At 49.7% G+C, this 21,297-nt stretch overlaps 1 protein-coding gene across 4 annotated transcripts in view; it reads left to right on the top strand.

Annotated features, from left to right (window-relative positions):
* The window catches only part of STK36 (serine/threonine kinase 36), a 272,812-nt gene that overhangs the window by 72,924 nt on the left and 178,591 nt on the right, over positions 1 to 21,297 (top strand). For all 4 annotated transcript variants that reach the window (XM_078652681.1, XM_078652680.1, XM_078652678.1 and 1 more), the window contains exon 6: positions 12,140 to 12,233. In XM_078652681.1, coding sequence (XP_078508807.1) covers positions 12,140 to 12,233 — 94 coding nt within the window. The remainder of the gene's footprint in view (positions 1 to 12,139; positions 12,234 to 21,297) is intronic.

The following is a 21,297-nucleotide window of genomic DNA, read 5'->3' as shown; positions in this document are numbered from 1 at the left end:
GATTTTCTGCGCTAGCCAAAATGGTATTTGTTCCCGTTTAGCCGGTACTTTACCTAGGCAGGACTGGATGTTCTGTGGTGTAATTTTATTTGTGTTCCCCTGGTGAGGGGTCAGCTGTGGGAGTTTAATCGCTGGCTGAATTGTTGAAGTCCGCATCACATATTGGACTAATTGTCTGTGTATTTTTATTAGTTGTTTTAGCTGTGTTAAAAGGTTTGGTGCAGACATCCCATCGATGTCTGGATGTGGTGTGTATCCGGCTAGGACCGGCCACGTTGCTCCTGGTCTACCTAAAGGACCGAGCCTGGTGATGTGATTATTATGTTTTAGGGCGCCATCAAATAAGAGCAAATGCTTTTGAAATTTGAGTGGTACTTCCACCTCCTCGAAAGGAGTGTACGTTTCAGGAGGTTCCTCTATTTTGTAATAGTGGAAGTACTTTGTTACAGCATTTGCTGCCGGAAAATGTATCCATGAATAGTATACCTCTGTCTGCCGATATTCGTGTGCCTCAATTACGAATATGACTGTACCACCCCTAGGTGTCAGTCCATTTTCTATAAGTTTTAAAGTTATAGATTTCCTTTTGATGACCGGGATGAGTATTATCTCCGGGTCTGCATCTTGCATGGTAGCATCAGCTGCTGCGAGTTCAGTTGCTAATCTAACTGCCTCTCTTTCTTCATCACTGTCCATTTTACCGACAGGATGGTTATTTCTTTTGTTTGCAGATCAGGTTTCTTATGGAAACGAAAGATTAGATGCACAATATTTTGGAACAGTGTATCCTTCAACGTTGACTTGTACCAAGAACCATACATAGGAGTTCCCTCCTGCGAGGTCTGGCGGATATAACCTTTCACCCACTCCAGACGTCTTTGGAGTATTTGGGAAAAGGGGTCTGAATGAGAAAGCACGACTGAGTTACTCTAAATGTCTTACGTTAGTTTTATCGCCCTTTCCAAACGCGTTGGGCGCCATGTAGTGTAGTTCCTATCATCCCAATAGGCTCTGCGCATTGGAATAATACCTACAGCAGTAAAGGCCTAGACCAGACGTTAACTAGGTCTACTACTGTCGATACTAGACTTAAAGTTTTGGGTTTGCCAGCTTAGCTCAGAGGTCACTAGAAACTTTCTCGAATGTTCAAGGAGGACTTAACTTCCCTGATTAGACAAGAAGGGATTTAGTTTCTGACAACCATAGAACATGACAACTTTGCTCTCCCCTAATCAAGAGTATATCTCGAGAGTCGTGTGAACAAAAGGCAATTTATTTTACTCAGTCAGTACGTGCATTCTTAGTCTCATCAGATTGTAGAGAAAAGGAAGAGACGGGCGTGTTCAATAAAAAGGTGTTATTTATTGATCAGTCTCTTTTCTCATACAAGAGAAATGGATCGATATTATTGCAATACTTATAGTTAAGTAAAGTGCATACATTAAAAGCAGCAGTATAAAATAATACAGTAAAAACATTGATATGGTTTCTAAGCCATAAGATGTTTAAAATGAATAAAATATATTACATACACATATACATTTGACTAAACGTACTCAACTGGTGTTTCTAGATACGCCTACCCCGTGTACCTGACCTAAGTCTAATGCGTGGGCGGGAATAGATAGTTACAGTTTAAGTTAAGTTTGTTTTTGCCAAGTGAAAAACTAAAGAATTCTCTGTGAGGGGTTATTCAGTTCTGTACCTGGAATCTAGGTTGAATGAGGGATGGTATCTCTCGTTTCTGGTCTCGATATTCCAAGCTGCCTGCGAGGGCTACCCAGAAACGCCGGTGCTGGATTTCTCGGCAGGAGAAAGCAGCTTCTCTCAGCGCGTCAGAAAGGCGGGGCTGCGCCAGCGGGGTCTGCTCTGCTCTTCGCTTCGGCAAGTATGGCTGCTCCGTCTCGTCACCACGCGTGTGTTTGCATAGGGCAATATCGGTAATATTTATACCTTTAAGGTGCCGAGATTGACGTAAGGATGGACATAGATACGTCAATAAGGATGTCATACGACTTGCTCGTTAGCACATTCTTTTACTGAAGTTCTCGGTGAAATCAAAACAATGGCCACAGGGTTTTGCCCAGGTTGTCATAGGTTTGATTTGTTATGAGAACTCCGTATGCCTTATCAGGGGCTGGAGGAATATCGCTTGTCTAATTAGATCGCAAGCGTTATGACCTAATCAGATAACACGTTCCTGTGCCGTAGTGTGACTGCGTCAGATAACGGTATCTGCATCATGGGGGTTTTCTGCCTCATGGGCTGATTACTTAGTTAACTTGTTAGTTGCTAACCAGAATAGGGTCAGGAATAGGGGAATCGATTCAGAACCTATAGGAATACATCACAACGAAGGCTCTAGCTGTTGGCGGTGTCGGCTTCTTGATCGGAGCAAACAGGCCTTGGCTAATGCAAGCCACGCAGAAATCGAAGCAAGCTTCTCACTCGGACCAGCAAGGTCAGAGCGGGTGCTCCTTTTCAGGGGAGCGAGGGCCAGTCTGGAGCAACCAGACCAGCGGTGTTGTTCGTAGTTTTCGTTGCCAAGATGGCCGCTAGCCACGTGGCAAGTGGCCGGGATGGCGCGTCGAGTGGCAAAGTGCAAAAGGGCCCCACGCAGATCGTGGAGATGCTGGGGGGCTGATCTTCGGTGCAAATGCTGCTCGGTGTCGGGGCTTCTCAAACCCCAAAGCACAGCGTCGAGGGTGCCTCGGGTGCTGCGCAGTCAGCTTCTCGGGGGTCTTTCAAGGGGTCCGGTCCCACGTCTCTCGGTGCCTCCACGGGTCTCTTCTTTTCAGGGACTGTGGATCGGGCTCTGAGATGTCTGGGAGTCTGGGTCTTGTCAGGCTCTGGGCTCGGGCTCCGGTGGGAGGCGGCGGCAAAGCAGACGACGAGTTGCTGGTTGGTCCCTGTATTCACAGGGTGGTCACTCCTTAGCCACAAGGGAGCTTCTCTTCAGTCTTCTGTGCAGCAGAATGTCGAAGTCCAGTTTTCTTCTTAGTTTCAAGTCGAGTTCAGGATGATCTGAAGTCCTGGGACACAGCTCCGACTCTTATTCCAATTCTAGGGGCCGGATTACCTGCTAGGTCCCTCCTCTGGGTGGGACCAGGAAGGGGGGCGGTTACACCCCCTTTCCTTTGTCCAGCTTCGCGCCAAGACTGGGGCTGGAGAGCCCCAGCACCGGTTTGAACTGGCATATGCACAGGGACACCTTGTGTGCCCCAGGCATGTCTGATTCTATTCAGCCCTGTCCTACCTAATACACAAAATCCTGCCTGGGGTGGTGCTAGCACCTCCCAAGGCAGGAAACCCTTTGTCCAAGCCTCCCTCGCTGGAAGGACTCCCAGCAGCAGGAGGTCAGACTTGTGTCTGTGGTGGCAGCATCCATTTTGTGATGCTAAGGCTCACGTTTAACTTTAACCGGGGTTCAGGTTAGGTACATGTCGTGTCCCTCTAAAAGGGTGGAATGCTACCTCCGTCGCCAGAACTGGCAAGGGGGTAGTATTCCAATTCGTATGACACCTTACTCGACATGTTTTGATAAAGCCAAACCAAAGATAGCATTTAACCGCGAGGTTCATAATGCACTTAAGAGTATATGGTATGGCAGTATCATGAAACAGCTAAAGGACTTGGTTCCGAAAGCTGCAGACGGGCTCAGCTCATGCCAGAGCACCATCTCACATATTTCCAAGCACTCTGCCTCCAGGATTGATGAGGCCTTCCATAGGAGTGGCTGATAGGAACATATGTGTCCATTTTAGGTTAGATATAGGCATACTATACCTAAGTAAGGGGTGGTTACACCGACTTACCCCAGCTGAGTGATCAGCCAGTTGGGTCAAATATGGAGGCCAGGCCAGGGGTGGCACAATATGTGCTGCAGCCCCTGGTAGGCCTTGGAAGCACCTATGCCCTGGGTACCTGGGGTACACTGTTACAGGGGCCAATAAGGTGAACCAGTTCCAATTTTGTAATGCACCTAATGTGCATTGGCATTAATTTAGAGAGAGAACAGCAGGCTGTGGGTCTGATTAGCAGGCCCACAGCCACATTAAGTCATAAACCAGTGAAGCAAAAAGCAAAAATTTGGGGTGACCATAGGATAGCAGACCCTACTCTCCTACAGCCACCTCCTCCAAGCAGGATGGCCAAGTGATCAATATATCAAGGCAGGAGGCTTTAAAGGCCTCAGCCTCTTTTGATATGCGACCCAAGGCTTCCCCAGGCAGGAGAAATGCCACCCCCTACCCCGGGCCCATTTGCCACCAGAATGTGCAGAAAATTGGCTAGTTAGGAGGCATGTCCACCTCTCATTCTAGTTCCACCCCTAAGGTGGGCTACCTGATGTGAACACAGCTTTTAGAATTCCACCAACTTACTTTTTGTGGAATTAGGCTCTCTGAGTCAGGATTATGCCCACTTCTCACAGGAAGTGGTCAAAACTTTATAAATAAATACATAAATAAATATAGAGGTGTTACCACCCTAAAGGTAAGTAGCCCATTGACTACTCCTTGTCACTCCCCACAAGACCCTTAAATTGATCATCTAGCTGGCACCCCTGACACCAGGACCTTAGATTTGATGGATCAAGAAGAAGAGGACACTGAGAGCTGCAAGAAAGAGCAGGAACTGAAGACTGCTGTGGACTTTTGGGATAAAATGCTGCCTGCTGCACTAAGTCTCGACAATCGCGATCCAGCGACTCATCCTGCAGCTGAACTCCTGCGAAGAACCCCAGTGTACTGCCAGCACTTTGCAAATTGCCAGCAAATCTTCCTTGGCTTAGAGGAGCTTCTCCTCTGCAGTCCGCAGGTATTCAAACGCAAAGTCCAGTTACTGCATTGCCGATCCCTGGCCTGCCTGATGCAGCAGCTCCCAAGAGCAGGACCCTGTGCTCCTGAAGATCAGATATGTCCCCCCACCATGTGAGAGAACACCACGAGCAAAAGGAGCCACACAGTTCCAATACCTGTGGTACTGGACCCCTTGCAGCAAGCCAAGACTGTGAAAGTCCAGTCGGAACTCCAATGACTCCAAGGCAAAGCAGCCTTTGAGGGACGTAGGCACCTCAGAAATCCACTTCCAAAGAGGCCCAGCTATCCTGAGAGTGCATCCTCAACCGGTGAGACCAATGACCACAAGGCTCTAAGACCCACAGAGCCCAGCAAATCTTTCTACTCTACACCTAAGTGCCCAGTCTGGTTACTGATGAACCAGCTGTGCCCCCTTATCCCCATGACCCTAGTGACCCGAGCCACCAGTTGGGAGCTTCTGGACTTGTCATACAAATGCCTTATCTCCCATCTGGAAACATTGGTAGGTAAGACGCAATTGTGAACATTTTTACTTTCCTGCTAAAATTGATATTTTAAAAAGTACTTCTTAGATAACTACGTTCTTGGTATCAAAATTATATAAAAATAAAACGTATTTATCTAAATTGGTCTCTGATTTTTAGGTCTCGCCTGTCGATGCGCATGCGCATCGAGCTTGCGAGCCTATTGCGGCTTAAACAACCTTTAACTAAGAAGCAAGGAATCGTGGCGATTCCTTGCAGTGCCCGTGACTTTTAAGCTCAATGCGCATGTGCATTGAGCTTAAAAGCGCGTGCACAGCCGCAATCTCCGTCTGTTCCCTCTGCCGCATTCCTCCGACACCTTTTGAAGTGAAGCTTAGCTTCACTTCAAAGGTCCGGCTTCTTCACACCCACATGCCGCTCTCCCCGCTCCGCCCCCTCCCCTGCCCGCCGTGTGCATTTCTCCTCCACCCCCTCCCCACAGCAATGCCCTCCGTCTTGTTTCCCATTTAAAGCACTGCCTTCAATACAATGGCGTAATTGCTTGTTGGTATTTTCTGTAAGTCACGTTCTAGCCCGCAGTGCATACCTCCTAAAACCCAATTTACAGAAAATTACAAGCAATTCCGTCGTAGTAATAATTCAAAATGGGTGTTACTTCGCCTCCCCCACCCGATTTGTTTAGTCTTTCCCCCGTCTTGCTTCACCTAATCCTGCTTGTTGTGCTTTGCGACCTTTTCCGTTTGTCCTTAAATCGCAAATACGGGTTGGTCAAAGATTGTTTACACCATAGGGCCTTTCAACTTATAGATGGCTAGGTCAACTTGGTTAAACATAGTGTACAACACAAAGCCTTTCAACTCGATGCCACGCCGCACCTCTGACTGACTCTGCCCCAGCCCCTCCTTACAATGCAAGTGGCATCCACAGTGGATCATCGCCTACAAAACTCCTCGGGTACCCTCCCAGTGGACACGCATTGAAGCCAGTACCGCAGGATCCTGCCAGAGAACCCATCCACTCCTTCCTCTGGCCGGATCTAAGATTTCTAAGATTGAAAAAGGTAAGTATAGAAAAGAAGCTGCCCACGTCATACCCGCATCACCCGCCCCCACTCCTCTCTCGCGCAATCCTTCTTAACCAACCCTCCCTTCACATGCTTGCCTATCCGTCCCCATAACCCCGACCTAATGTCAATTTTACCGTCCATATTCACCTTCACTTTACCACTATGGCTCTCTTCTCTCTACTCCTCACCCAGCCCATCTCACTGTGTTCACTATGTCTTTCCCCCTCCCCAACCCCCCACACACACACCCCTCCTGCACACATTTAAATCTCCCATCACCCTTGGGAGAAGCCCGCATCCTGCTCAGCTCCGAGCTAGCAGCTAGCAATATGAGACATGTACTAAAAGTGAAATTTTAATCTTAAATTCAAGTAAACCAAAAGAACTTTCCTGGAATGTGCTGTGTTTTGAAACGTCTTGCCCCTTACACCTGGCATGCACACATAACTGTGCCCCGCAGACAGTACGCTGAAGGCACTATTTGTTTAATCCTTTCTAACTAACCCCCTTCCCCCTCCCCACCCCGGGAGAAGGGAACTACAAATATTCTAACTTCTCAACAGCCCTGCCCCCACCCCACCTCAGTGTCTGCCAGCCTTGCCATTCTACGAGAAATCTCACCAGCCCCGATGAAAGTCCATCCTAGCCCGACCAATCACCTCAGTTCTGATCGGTAGCATGCAGCACTGCCATCACAGGGAACCACAGGCCGCCGCCAAGGCCCCACAGCCTCAGACTGCAGTGTTGGCAGACGGATACAACTGAGACCTCACACAGCTCCGTTAATGTATATTTCATAGCGGAAAACAGCAAAACAACAGAAATTATACACAGGCTGCACGTATGTTCTCAACCTTCAATTGCTGCATGGATGGGTAATGGATGTGTAGGTGGATAATGCAGGTTCAGGGGTGGTTAAATGAATGCACAAATGATTAAATCAGTGATTAACAGGATCGTTTAATGAATACATGGTTGTTGGTGCACGGACGGATACCTGGATTGTTCAAAGGATGTACATGCATCTACCCAAGTGTCTCAATGCTCAGCCGCAACCCTCCCCCCACCCTCCCCAAGCCCAGATATCTGACTAGACACCGATTCCAAAGCAGCAGTGTAGACAGGTAAGCCTGTAGACAGTGTTGTCTGGAGGGCTGGGCGAGGGGTGGTCCTATGTCGGCCTGCCTTACAGAGGCACCAGCCACTCACCTCTTCAGCTCCTGCCAAACACTTATGCCCTCACTCTACCGCCCTCACTCTACCACTCTACTGCCCTCACTCTACCGTCCTCACTCTACCACTCAACCCCCCTCACTCCCTCACTCTACCGCCCTCACTCTACCACCCTCACTCTACCACTCTACCGCCCTCACTCTACCGCCCTCACTCTACCACTCTACCGCCCTCACTCTACCACTCTATGGCCCTCACTCTACCACTCTACTGCCCTCACTTTACCGCCCTCATGCCCTCACTCTACTGCACTCACTCTACCACTCTACCGCCCTCACGCCCTCACTCTACCACCCTCACTCTACCACTCTACAGCCCTCACTCCACCGCCCTCACTCTACCACTCTACCACCCTCACTCTACCACTCTATGGCCCTCACTCTACCACTCTACTGCCCTCACTTTACCGCCCTCATGCCCTCACTCTACCACTCTACCGCCCTCACGTTCTCACTCTAACGCCCTCACCCTACCACTCTACTGCCCTCACGCCCTCATCTACTGCCCTCACTCTACCACTCTACTGCCCTCACGCCCTCACTCTACCACTCTACCGCCCTCACTCTACAGCCTCACTTACCCTCAACCCCTCAGCCTCACCCTCACTCACCCTCACCCTCAACCCCTCACCCTCACTCATCCTCACCCTCACTCACCCTCAACCCCTCACACTCACTCACCCTCACCCTCACTCACCCTCAACTCCTCACCCTCACTCACCCTCAACACCTCAGCCTCACCCTCACTCACCCTCAACGCCTCACCCTCAACACCTCACCCTCACTCACCCTCACCCTCACTCACCCTCAACCCCTCACCCTCAACACCTCACCCTCAACCCCTCACCCTCACTCACCCTCACAACACATATTGTGTTACAATAGGTGTCACATTTGCGGAAGATAAAACTATCTAGAGATGCAGCATAACGACCAGAGCTGCCATATAAGTCACGTAAATACTAAACATGTTGCATTCCAAATGCTATAGGTGTCACATTTGCAAACGTTATAACTATTGGCATTGTAAATGACAAAGCTATCAATATAGCAATTTTAACATCTTAAAAATAAATAAATTATGTCATTTACAAGATCAATAAATACAACTTTTCTAATGCGATACTTATTGCATTCCGACCCCACTCATCCATGCAACGCCACTCACACACGCAACGCCACTCACACACGCAACGCCACTCACACACGCAACGCCACTCACACACGCAACGCCACTCACACACGCAACGCCACTCACACACGCTACGCCACTCACATACGCAACGCCACTCACACACGCAACGCCACTCACACACGCCACTCATCCACGCAACGCCACTCATCCACGCAACGCCACTCATCCACGCAACGCCACTCTTCCATTTGCAAAAAGAAAAATGTCTAACTATTCTATTGCGAGACCTATTGCATTTCCAATGCTTGTTTTCTTGTGTGTGTATCTCACTTATTGCCTTATGAGTACAATATATGCTTAGTGTAGGAAGGCAGATCCCTGACTATGGTTGCCCCCAACTTTTTTCCTGGTGTTTTGCTGGTTTTCTGACTTAGTTGACCTGGGACCCTGCTATTCAGGGCCCCAGGCCTACTGCTCTCTCTGTAAACTGGATTCCATGTGCCCTAGGTACATATCCAATTGGCACTGGGCCCTCTCTGAGTCCCTGTACCCAGGGCAGAGGTGCACCCAGAAGTCTCCCAGGGGCTGCATCATGTATTATGCCACCCCTGGGCTGACTAACTAAACAGACACAACTGGCTGCTTGACAGCTGGGAGCAAGGTGGTGTAATCACCCTTTGCTTTAGATATAGTATCCCTATATCTAAACCTAAATGGGCACACAGATCTCCTATCAGTCACTCATATGGCAGGTCTTAACAATCCTGAAGGCAGAGTGCTTGGAATCGTGTGAGATAGTGCTCTGGCATGAGCTGAGCCTGTCTGCGGCTTTCGGGATCTATCCCTCAGCCGTTTCCATGATAGCGTCAGACCATATACTCTTAAGTGCCTTATAATCCTCGCGGTTATGGTAACCTTGGACTGACATTATCTAAACATGTCGTGTAAGGTGTCATACGCTTTGGAATACTACCCCCTCGCCAGTTCTGGCGACGGGGGTAGCATTCCACCCCTCTAGAGGGAGAAGACATGTTGGTAACCTGTAACCCCGGGTAAAGTCAGACATAGCCTTAGCTCCACAAAATGGATGCTGCCACCGAGACACAAGTCTGCCCTCCTGTTGCTGGGAGTCCTCCCAGCGCAGGAGGCAAGGACAAAGGGTTTCCTGTCAGGGGCGGTGCCAGCACCGTCCCAGACAGGATTTTGTGTATCCTAGGTAGGCAGGGCTTTAGAGGAAGGTGACTGCAAGTGGCACCCCGGTGCTCACTATGCATAGGCCGGCTTGAACCAGTTCCAGGGGCACACCAGACCCTGAGCTGGGGAAAAGCCCGCCAAAGGAGAGGGGTGTAACCACCCCTCTCCTAGTCCCACCCATAGGGCAGGACTTAGTCGCGTGCCAGCCCCCTTTTTCAGGATAAAGGTAGGAGCTGGCCCCCTTCCAAATCAGATCATCTTTGAATCCTGAACCCACTTTCCACGAAAGGAACTCAAGACTCTTCTCAAGATTTCTCCCTTGTGACTAAGGAGTAGTCACCCTGCAGCAGCAGGCACCACCCAAGCATCGCGGTCTGCTGTAAGTCTCTCCTCCGGATCAAGACTGCCCAGCTCGACGAGAACCGGCTTCCCTGGCACCTCTGACCTCAACCTGCATCATCAGCCCAGCTGTGATTCGTGGGTGTGACGAGACTTCGAGGGACCGGCCATCTTCAAAGACTGCATGACGCTTGTCCAGCACGACCACCGAGTGACCCTCGACTGAGTGCTTTGGGGTAAGAGAAGCCCCGACCCTGAGCAGCTCCAGCACCGAAGTCCAGCCCCCTTGCATCCACGAGATCTGCGTGGGGCCCTTCTGCTCTTAGCTGCTCACCGCGTTGTCCAGGTCACTTGCCCGTTGGCTAGTGGCCCTCCCGACGACGAACTACGACGACAACACAGCTGGTCTGGTTGCTCCAGACTGGCCCTTGCTTCCCTCCATCAGAGAAGCACCCCGGACCCTCCTGGTCCACTCCAGACGCCATTTTAGGTCCACCGCGTGGGCTTGCATTTGCCAAGACTTGTTGCCCCAATCCTGGGTCCAGCGACGTCGACAGCAGATATCTTCGTGGGACAGCTCGCACCTCCATCCTGGTCGCCGACAACGCCTCCTGGTCCGAGAGACTGCAGAGCCCAGCAGCGCCCACTCACCTGGTCGAGGTGACTTCGCCCGGTGCCACTCTGGTGCCCACTCAATCACTGGCTAGTGATTCAGAACTTGGTCCCCTCTGCTTTCAGGTCTTCCTCTTCACTGATCCAGGCTTGGATCCTCACGAACTTCTTCACTGGTCGCCTGCCAGCAACTTCTTTCTTCAGGCTCCATAGACTGCAACGAGGATCTCCGACGTCTTTTCACCCCTATGCAGCCGCAGCCCCTGGGCTAGGTAACCTGAGCATTTCGGTGCTCCAGCATTGTTTAACTATCCAAGTGTCAGAATCCTTTTTCGTTTCAGCTCTACCTAGTCGGGTTCGCTCGAGAACACTAACTTTAACTTTACTAGCCTCCATAGACTTTTTCCCGCCTTACGCGTGAGAGTTCCCACTCTGCACACGACGTCCCTAGGCCTCCTGCTTCTAATCTAAGGGTTCAGCATTGTAGGTCTAGCGTTTCTAAAGCCTATGAGAATAGTACTTACCTGCTAGTAATTTCGCATTCCACTTTTGTAATATATGGTTTTTCGTGCCCCTCGGGCATTTGTGTAAATTGTGCGACTTGAAGTATTTTCTTAAGAGTTTTGTTGTGTGCTTAGCTCCCTGTCTCATAAAGAGCCAGGGTAGTCCTGTTATAAATAAATATACGTTTATTTTCATAACAACTTGTGTGGTGTCCTTTCACTTGGTGTTCAAGGGGTATATGTGATGGTAAAACAGCTGGCTTAACACGCCCTCTAGAGTCTTAGCCTTAGACTGCTCGTATCCATGCTACTAGGATAGCTGGTCTATAAGGTTGACTTACAACCAATCATCAATAAGGGTTGTTGGAATGATACATAGTGATCACTAGAACAGTGAGCACTGCATATCAGGCCAACTTCTCACACTTAGCACTACCCTCTGATACGCCTAACTGCTTGCCCACACTACCACAAAAGAGAGCTTTTGGGTTATTTGTGCCTCTGTAAACCAATTGGGGTTTGCCTGGACTCTTTACACAGTGTGCCTCATTTTGATCCACTATATAAAGAGCCAACTTCCTACACTCTCCCTTTTAATATCTGCTCCTTCTCCTCTCTTCCAGTTCATCTACACTATTTCCTCTCTTTATAGCCCTTAATGCACTCTTCCTTATTTGTCTTCCTTCCCTTAAATTATTCTTTCTCCTCAGAGCTCGTTTCTCCTTTCTTAAGTGTTTTCTCTTCATTTCACAGAGCTTTCTTCAGGGGTTGCTTACCAAGGATCCTCGGCAGAGATTATCCTGGCCTGCTTTGCTTTACCACCCTTTCATTGCAGGCAGAGTGACTGGTAAGAGTGTTCTTCAAATTCTGTATATTTCTGTGCCAATGTGCCAATAATAATATGTAATCTCTTTGACAGCCCTAGACATTTTTGTTTTCTCCCCTTTGTCTGTCCTGCTGAATGTCCTGTTTCCTAGACATCACATCCACCTTTTAAGGCAACCTTAATTTATTTTAATCATTCATTTTATTGTTTTACTATAGCAACAGAACATCACTGCCACATAGAATACACATAAGTCATATACATTGACTAAAAGGATTATCTCCAGAATGTCTGGTCTTCCCATGTCTACCCCATGTTGTATGTCTGAGTGACCATAATCTCACCAAGCATCCCATATTTGATGGTATTTGCATGGGCACCCCCTTGCTTTATAGGTGTTTGTTTGACTGTTCCACAGCTGATCATGACACTGGTCCATTCCTTGAGTGTATTGGGGCTGGCAGAAATCCATTGTTCTGTAAAGTCCTGCTTCGCCACCAGCAGGCCTATAGCAACCAAGCAGTTGGTTCCCACCATGTCCACCCCGTTCTGTTAAATACCCAGAGTAGCATGTATAGGTCTGGGGGTTTGGGCCAGTCACCTCACTCAGTCTTTTATGTATCTCCGATCAGTATTGGGCTGTCATTTAGAAGAATTCAGCCTGTGTCTCTCGACAACACAGGCAGAGATGAACCTGTATGCTACCCATGTGCTAGAGATTCGTTGGATCATAGTACTTTGCATTGATTTGACTGAGGTAGCCAAAACATCTAGCAGCCATCTTTACCTCCTTTCAGTCCTTGTCTGCCTGCCATTTAGCTCTCACTAATGAAATGGAGTGTGGAGGCCTAATAATATAGGTGGAGATCTGGGACCTTCAACCCCTTGTCAAGTGGGGAATGGATATACTTGACCTGTGAAATTTGTTGCTGTGAACCTGCCCAGAGAAACCAGGTAAGTATAAAATTAATTTCACAAACAAGGTTACTGAAAGTGTGTTAGTAAAACTTTGGAGGTCAAAATAAATATATTGATATTGTCACAATTTTAAAGAGTGCCCGCAACCCAATATTGCCAGGGGCCACCTATCCCAGACCTGCACCTCCCTCCTTGTTTGCATTAGCAGTGGGGAAAAGTTAAAAGTCAGAGCAATGTTGTGGGTCTTTAGTAAAATGTAACACTGCTTGTGCTGGAAATTCTGGGTGTGATCAGCAATGAGTGCATATAATGATTTAGCACAATTAATCAGAAGGCCAGAGGCATCCCCATCAGTTTGAAGCATTTTCAGCATTCTAGACAAGGCTCACTCCAGTCACTTTAGGTTACTAAGAGTTCATCGGCATATAAAACACCTTGGTCCTCATGTCCCGAGCTTTGTCGGATTCCCACACAGCCCAGCAACTTATTGGATCAACCCTTCTATTGGCTCAACAGCAAGCGCAAAAAGGAGCAGGCAAAGGGGGCATCACTTTTACCCCTCTCTGTCTGAAACACTAGCCCATGGAGCATGGTGCAGTGTCTGGACATATCTCATAAATTGGGGCCCAATGCGCTCCACGATCTGAAACATGAGGGGTAGACAGATAAAATCAAAGGCCTTCTCAAAATCAATTAGAACCAGGATGGCTGAGCCTTTCCAATCTTCTGCCCAGGACATGGCAGACTTCAGTTGGCATATACAGTGCTGTTTCCCCGGCCTAGCATAGAGACATTTTGGTCTGCATGGATCAGGGACCCTATGACCCTTTGAAGTCTAGTGGCCAGAATCTTGGCCTCTGAGTTAACCAGCAAGTTTTTAGCAGTATGAGGAGCAACTCCCAGGTTGCCCCTCCTCCTGTCTGAAGATAGCCACTATCTTGGCACCCCGAAAATTATACAGTAGATGCCCCAGACTCTGCACCTCTTCACATAGTGCCAGGAGATTGATGGGTGGGGACTAAGGAGGAATATTTCTTGTAGAACTCCACAGGAAATCTGTTGGGGCTCCGTGTCTTGCCTCTATGACTGTGATTTCTTCATGGGTGTTTGGAAGATCAAAGGCTCATCCAAATATTTTGTTTGGAACGTGTCCACAGCTGCTATCACCAGGTGTAAGAAAGTGCCCCTTTGTGCATGGTTGCCTCTCACATTTTGCCTAATGTTGATGTACCTTGACTGAGTGTGCCCTGGGTTCCTGCCAACCAGGTACCCAGGGCCTATGTTCTTTCCCCAAACTGTACTGTTGCGAAACCCAATTGGCAACTCTCTGGCCACATGTAAGTCCCTTGTAAAAGGTACCCTTGGTACCAGGGGGACTGTGGCCAGGGAAGCGCCTCAGCACTTATTGTACCACCCTTAGAGGCCCCGTACCTTTAAACACACTCACTGCCATTGCAGGCCTCGTGTTTTGGTGCAGTACAAAGTGAAGAGTCGACATGGCATACATCCCTTTGTGCCATGCCTACAATCCACTGCCCTGGCATAGGTAAGCCACCCCTCTAGCTGGGTGCACTATACCAGTGGTGAGGGTACAGGTGCATAAGCCCTGTACCACTTCTGTGTCTAAGTCAATTCTTAGATATTGTAAGTGCAATAATGCCATAAAGAGTATATGGTCTGGAAGTTGGTCATTACGAACCCCACTGCACCATAATGGCTTTACTGAAAACTGGGACGTTTGGTATCAAACTTCTCAGCACATTAAACCCACACAGATGCCAGTGTGGGACTTAATAAAAAATAATGCACTCAGAGGGCATCTTAGAGATGCCCCTTGAGAAACGACCTAACTCTTGTGTCTTGGTTGAATGGCTGCTCACCAGCTGTCACCACCGGACATGCTTCTGGACTCCTGGGTAGAGAGCCTGCCACTCTCGGGGTCCTTAAACAAAGCACATCCTGGGACGAGGTGCCAAGCCTTCTCCCCCAGGATGGACTGGGTCCACAAAGGGGAAACTTTAAAGGCCTGCTGCCTTGTGAGCTACCCCAGTCATTTGCTGCTCCCAGCACTGGCCTCCACCAGTTCTGACCACCACTTTGTGCAGGAGAATCAGTGGGAAAACCAAGTTAGGAGGAGAGGTATGCTCACCTTTGCCAACCCCACCCCTCAGGTGAGGGAGGCGAGGTGAAGCACAACTCTCAGTCCCCACAAGCTTGAAGATAGAGGGACCCATACAACCAGAGTGCAGCTTAAGCCCCCCTCCCACTGGAGGGTGGCATAATAGGGGGTGTACCCACCCCAAGGGAGGGACCCATTGGTACCAACCTGTACCTACCTATAACGCCCCTAAATTTAGTATTTAGAGACAACCCTGAACCTTGCCTCCTCAGACAAGAAGAAGAAGGACTGAAGAGCTGTGCTGAAGAAGAAGAGAAGGACACCAACTGACTTGGCCCCAGCTCTACTGGCCTGTCCCGGCCTCGACCTGATACAGCGAAACACTGGTGTGTCCTGCTGCCAGCAGCCCCCAAGAACCCGGAGGACCTGCCGTGCCTTCCCAAACCAGACTTTGTGTCCTGTAAGCACCGAATTCGATCACCCACAGACTCTGGCTCCGGCCAAATCCGCTAGCCTGCACCACTCTGCACCCGACGCCCACGGCCCAGGTTTGAGTGGCCCAACACCACAAGAAGTTCCCCCCAGCGATCCTGACCTGGGATCTGGTGATCCCTGACCTACCTCAAGTCTCCAACTGACGCCTGCAGCCCCTTTCTGGAAGATCCCCCCCGACCGCGACCAAAGCCGGTAAGAAGAACCAGATGCCACAAAACACCCCTGCACCTGATGTCCCACGGCCTTGGGTGGCTCAACCAACGATGTCCCGGCACCCCAAGGCATCCCAACTTACCTGTCCAGTCAGTGGCCGCCTCCAGAATATCTTTGTCCCGAGCCTGCATTGTTTGTTGCAACCGGAGAATCCCCATTGAAAACAATAGGGCACCCGACATCAAAACAGCACCCTGTACCCGGCCGCTCTTGCACTGCTGTGGGTGCACCTGGTGTGCTAAATTGGATCCCCCTTTGCCCTGAGCCTAAGTCCAGGAGCTTTGCTCCCACAACCTTGTGGCCTGCTCGTGAGCAGCCACCAGCCGGAGGTCCCCTCTCCCCATTGGATAACATTGGGCCTCAGCACTCTGCACCCGGCCTCCCTTGTGCTGCTGAGAGTGCTTTGAGAGTGCATCCTTGACCCTGGGGGAACCCTGGTTCTAGCCCAAGAAAATCGACTCCCAAATCTAAGTACTTAACGTTAAATCGATAACATTGTTTTCTCCCATAGGACTGCATTGACTGCTTTCTTGTGAAAATTGTTGTGTGGAGTTTGTTTGTATGAAACCTTAAGAAACTGCATAAGTACAAAAAACGATTTACTTACCTTTCCTCCAGGAAATGTCCCAGTGTGATATCTAGGCATATGACAGTGAGTAGAGAAAGTAACTTAAAAAGTAATCTGAAAAGTAACTTGAAAAGTAATCTGAAAACTAATTAAAACTGTTTTATAAACAAATGACTTACCTTTAACCAATCCATTCTTTCAAAGTGCTGTTATACTTACCTGTACCAGGCCTGGCTTCGTTCTAGAAAATAAAATTCAACTAAATAGTATTTTATGCAAACAAATAGGTCTGAGTTCAGTCTTTGACTCTGTGACACAATTTATTGCCTGAGTGTGTCCAATATGGAGCTGTAAGTGGCGAGGAGCAGCAAGTCGGCGTGTCGGCGGTTCCGAGCGTGGCTCCAAGCGGTGCGAGGTTGAGAGAAGCCGCGGAGCGAGTGGTGGGCGGAGCATGCCGGGGAGTTGCTGTGTTCGGCTACCTGGTTACTTCTACGGCGATATTTTCTGCCGGGATACATTGTATTGAGCCATTTCTCTCTCAGCAAGGGAGTGCGAACATTATTAATCCGCATTTTTGATGCCCTGGAGAAAGGAAACTAACCACGTGTGCTTTGTATGGGTAAAGCGGCAAGTAAGTGATTCGGGAGCGCTGCATGCCGCGCAGCTGCTTCACTAATTCATCACTGCCCCGACACTGGGGTGCCGCTCGAAGTCACTTCTACCAGGTCCGGGATTAACAATTTGGACTTCCCATAATTTCCCTGAATTTACAACTTCATGCTCTGCCCTCAGTGGAACTGCTCTTGCCAGCGGGAGCCGGCGTGCCTCATTCCAGGTTTTGCTTCACCGTGCTGCTAAGAGTACTAATCCACCGGGAGCGGGACTGCGAGGCCCACAGGTGATTGCGCCAGGCCAGGCCAGGCCAGGCCATCGCGCACACCTGCTGCCTCTTCCCGCCCACTCCTCCCGGAAAGCACTGAAATACGACTCGCGGCCCCCGCTCCGCGGGAGCCGCTCGAAGTCGCTTCTACCAGGTCCGGGATTAACAATTTGGACTTCCCAGGATTTCCCTGAATTTACAACTTCACGCTCTGCCCTCAGTGGAACTGCTCTTGCCAGCGGGAGCCGGCGTGCTCCATTCCGGGTTTTGCTTCACCGTGCTGCTAAGAGGACTAATCCACCGGGAGCGGGACTGCGAGGTCCACAGGTGATTGCGCCAGGCCATCGCGCACACCTGCTGCCTCTTCCCGCCCACTCCTCCTCCTACTTAACCCCGCCCATTTGTGCGAACGCGGGACGCGCGCGGGTGAAGCGTGGGCGAAGATCGGGCCAATAGCGGGCCCGTTGTAGCCCGGTGGAGACCGGACCGGCCCATCCCTCTTCGATCCGCAAGTACCTTACGTATTCATAGTACATTGGACCTTTCCTTACAAATGTCGGGCCGTGAAACAAGGAGTTCTGTATCTAAGACTGGCACGCAATTAGTGGGGACTATGGATAACTTTATTGTGCGTGCTAGCTCACTCTTGAATAATGAAATAACATCCTTGGAGCGTAGACTTTCTCAGGGAATCGTTAATTCTAAACGTTCCTCTCTGGGAAGTATAGCTAAAGCCCTCTCTCCAATTAGGCAGGAACCTCCCCTGCATATCAATGTACAGATTACTCAACCTAATGTTCACTCAAACTTCGGGGATGATCTTAACGTTCCCGACTCACCTATCCCTCCAACCCACGAAACTACCATGATCTCTACCCCACCTCCCTTCCCCATAACACTAGAGGCAGGGGCCCAACCAACATCTATAGATGAAGCCCACAGGTAAGGAGCCATTAAAAAAAGGAAGCTTGGTCCCGAATTAGCTTGTGGGATAAAGTCAAAGGTCCCTAAAAAAGATTTACAACAACCTGTCAGAATGGGTGATATGGGTAAAAGGAGGGGCCCCCAAGCCACTAAATCACGGTTGGTGGCAGAGGAAGTTCACCCGCCGTCGCCCGCTGATAGCTTGATAACTCTCTATAGCACTACAGGGGGGGGCGAGGAATCAGGAGGGTGTAGGGATCTAAGTTCACTGATGGAGTCCCTGATAGATCTCTTAGAAGCCAGATTAACTAGGATCGAGGACAGAATCAGCAACATCCTAGAAACTATAGGGGCTGTGCACGGCAATCTGAGGGAGGCTACAGTGCGTCACGGGAACTCTGAAGATAGGCTGGGTAAAATTGAGGGGTTACTGGGAGAGTTACTTGGCTGTGTCAAGGCTGACAAGGCGCAGCAGGGGAACATAGGTTTGGGTGGAACCTTTGGCCCCTCGGGGGCCCCTACAGCGGGGGGGACAGTAATTAATGCTAACAATAATCCATTCTTACCACTCGACTCAGTTATCCCACCAACCCTTTCTGTTATTACCACAAGCTTACCCTTGGACGGTGGTAATATTCCTCCTGCATCAAACCCCTTCCTTATACCGCCTCCTACTATTCCCCAAGTTGCACCCCTAACCAAAATAGGGGGAAGGCACCTGACTTGGCACAGTTGGGCCAAGCACAGCGAGGGAAAGTTGGAAGCGGAAGTAGGAAAGCAGCACACCTCCCCCCGGGGGCGGCCCTTATGTAGTCGTCCTCAGTGGTGTACCAGAACTTGAGGAAGCTGCGAGGGAAAATCCAGTTTCCTTAAAGAATAAGGTAATTAGTTGGCTTAATAGATATAGACCACTACCCTTAGGGATGCACAACGAAATTATCCTTGCAAGGAGAGTTCCCTGGGTGGGCGAGACAACTAAAAGGGGTACCGGGGACTGTGTGTTGGTAAATTTTAGAGACCCAAGAACAGTAAGTTTCATCTGCAATTGGGAAGGTCCATCACCCACGACGTCTATTCAAGCGTTACCCCTGAGGGCATTCTATCCTGACAAACGTGAGCGGTTTGAGGAAGGGGGCAATGAGGGCTGGTCATGGGTTCCCCCAAGAAGACAATATCGTGCAGTTAGGTCGGGGCCCCACGGGGGAGCTTTTGGGAGGGGAGGCTGGAATCATCCCACCCCCAGTTCCCCTTACTCCCAATTCACCCATCCCAACCGGTTCGGCTGTTTGGATGTAGTGGATTGACAGTTGATGGATTGCAGCGCTGGGGCAAAGCAAACACATGATAGGGAATCATCTGACGATAGTAGGAGCATTACATCTCCTCTACCGGTGGAGTATCAGGCAGACTCCGCTCAGGAACGAGGTATACCTTCACCGAGAGTGGGCCAATCTATACTTGGAGAAAGCAGCGACCTTGGGGGCCTAGAACAACTACAGGGCCAGGATAAAAGACCCGATGATGGCAACGTAATAGTGCACCAAAACAGGAGTACCACACCGAACCGAGAGGTGGTCCCAGGTTTGGTGTCCATTCTTTCGTGGAATGTAGCCGGCCTGTCAAATAAACGGGACTCCCCTGAATGGGAGACATTCATAGAGTCTTTTGACATTTGCCTTTTACAAGAAACCTGGGCACGGGGAAGTAATTCCCGACCAGGCTATGCAACATTTTCAGTACCAGCCAAATGGGGGGGGGGGGGGAGGGACGCCCGTCAGGTGGGTTACTGATATGGGTTGCTACCCATTTAGGGTGTAGGGCTAGGGCACTGCAAACGAATTCTGAGGATTTCCAGTGTGTTGTATTAGACTGGGTGTCTGGCCAATCACTATCGCTGGTTAATGTGTATTCACGACCAGTGGGGCTATCAAGGACCTCGGGCACAATAGAGGAGCTGGCGGTGTTTCTAGATTCCTCCTCCCACTGTTCGTCCTACCTAGTGGGAGGGGATTTCAATAATCCGTTTGAGCCGCTGCCGACCTTTCTGGAGGGCGCTACAATTGATGAGGATGATGCCTGGGGAATTCCACCCCCGGCAGGCCCTGTAGCAAAGGCATGGTCCCCTCTGGCTGTGCAGATTACTTCCCTTACTTTGGCCAATTCACTGAGAGCCTGTAACGGGCGCATAAAAGGGGACATACCACCAAGGCCCACTTATAATAAACCAGGGCAAGAGTCTCGAATAGATTATATGTTGGTGGAATCCAGGGATTGGGCGAAAGTTAAGGACTTTCAGGTACTTACCAGAACGGACAGCGACCACAATGCGTTGGCGCTCAGGTTTGAAGTGCAGGGGGTAGCACCCGGGGAACAGGAGTGTATTGCGAACTTAGCCCCAGATCTTATAACAGCCAGTAACAGGCGGCGAGTTAGATGGTCCAAAATAGTGGGGAATCCTGATGATATCCAGAGACTGTACACCATACTGGTTCCAAGTTTAGAACAAGTGGAAAAATTACTACCCGGGTTACCGTCCCTGGATGGACACAGAGTATTGGCAGGTATCCATCAGGAACTGGTCAAGAACTTAGCTGAAGTCTTGAACCCTGTAGCGAAAACTAGGAATCCAAGGGGGATGCGCGCTTCATGGTTCAACGCTGAGTGTAGGAGAGCTAAGGCAGAACTCTTAAAGTCCCTTAAAGAGCGGGAAAGTCCTAGTAAGATCAGGATTAGGCGGGTAATATATAAAAATCTTATTCATAACGCCAAAATTGAATGGGACTTTGAGAATTGGTCAGATATGAGGAGCGCTCTTCAATGGAGGGACGCTCGCAAATTCTGGCAAATTGTCCAACATGGGACAGCTGAACCTACCAAAGCGGTCGAGGCTAATATTGCAGCGTCCGTTTGGGAAGAACATTTCGCCTCTCTGTATAGAGCGGCCGATGTGGACCATATGGAAACCATG

The sequence above is a fragment of the Lissotriton helveticus genome, chromosome 7, assembly GCF_964261635.1.
Source record: "Lissotriton helveticus chromosome 7, aLisHel1.1, whole genome shotgun sequence".
Lineage (NCBI taxonomy): Eukaryota > Metazoa > Chordata > Amphibia > Caudata > Salamandridae > Lissotriton > Lissotriton helveticus.
Note: the sequence above shows the minus strand (reverse complement) of the source record. Positions and strands in the feature narration are given on the sequence as shown.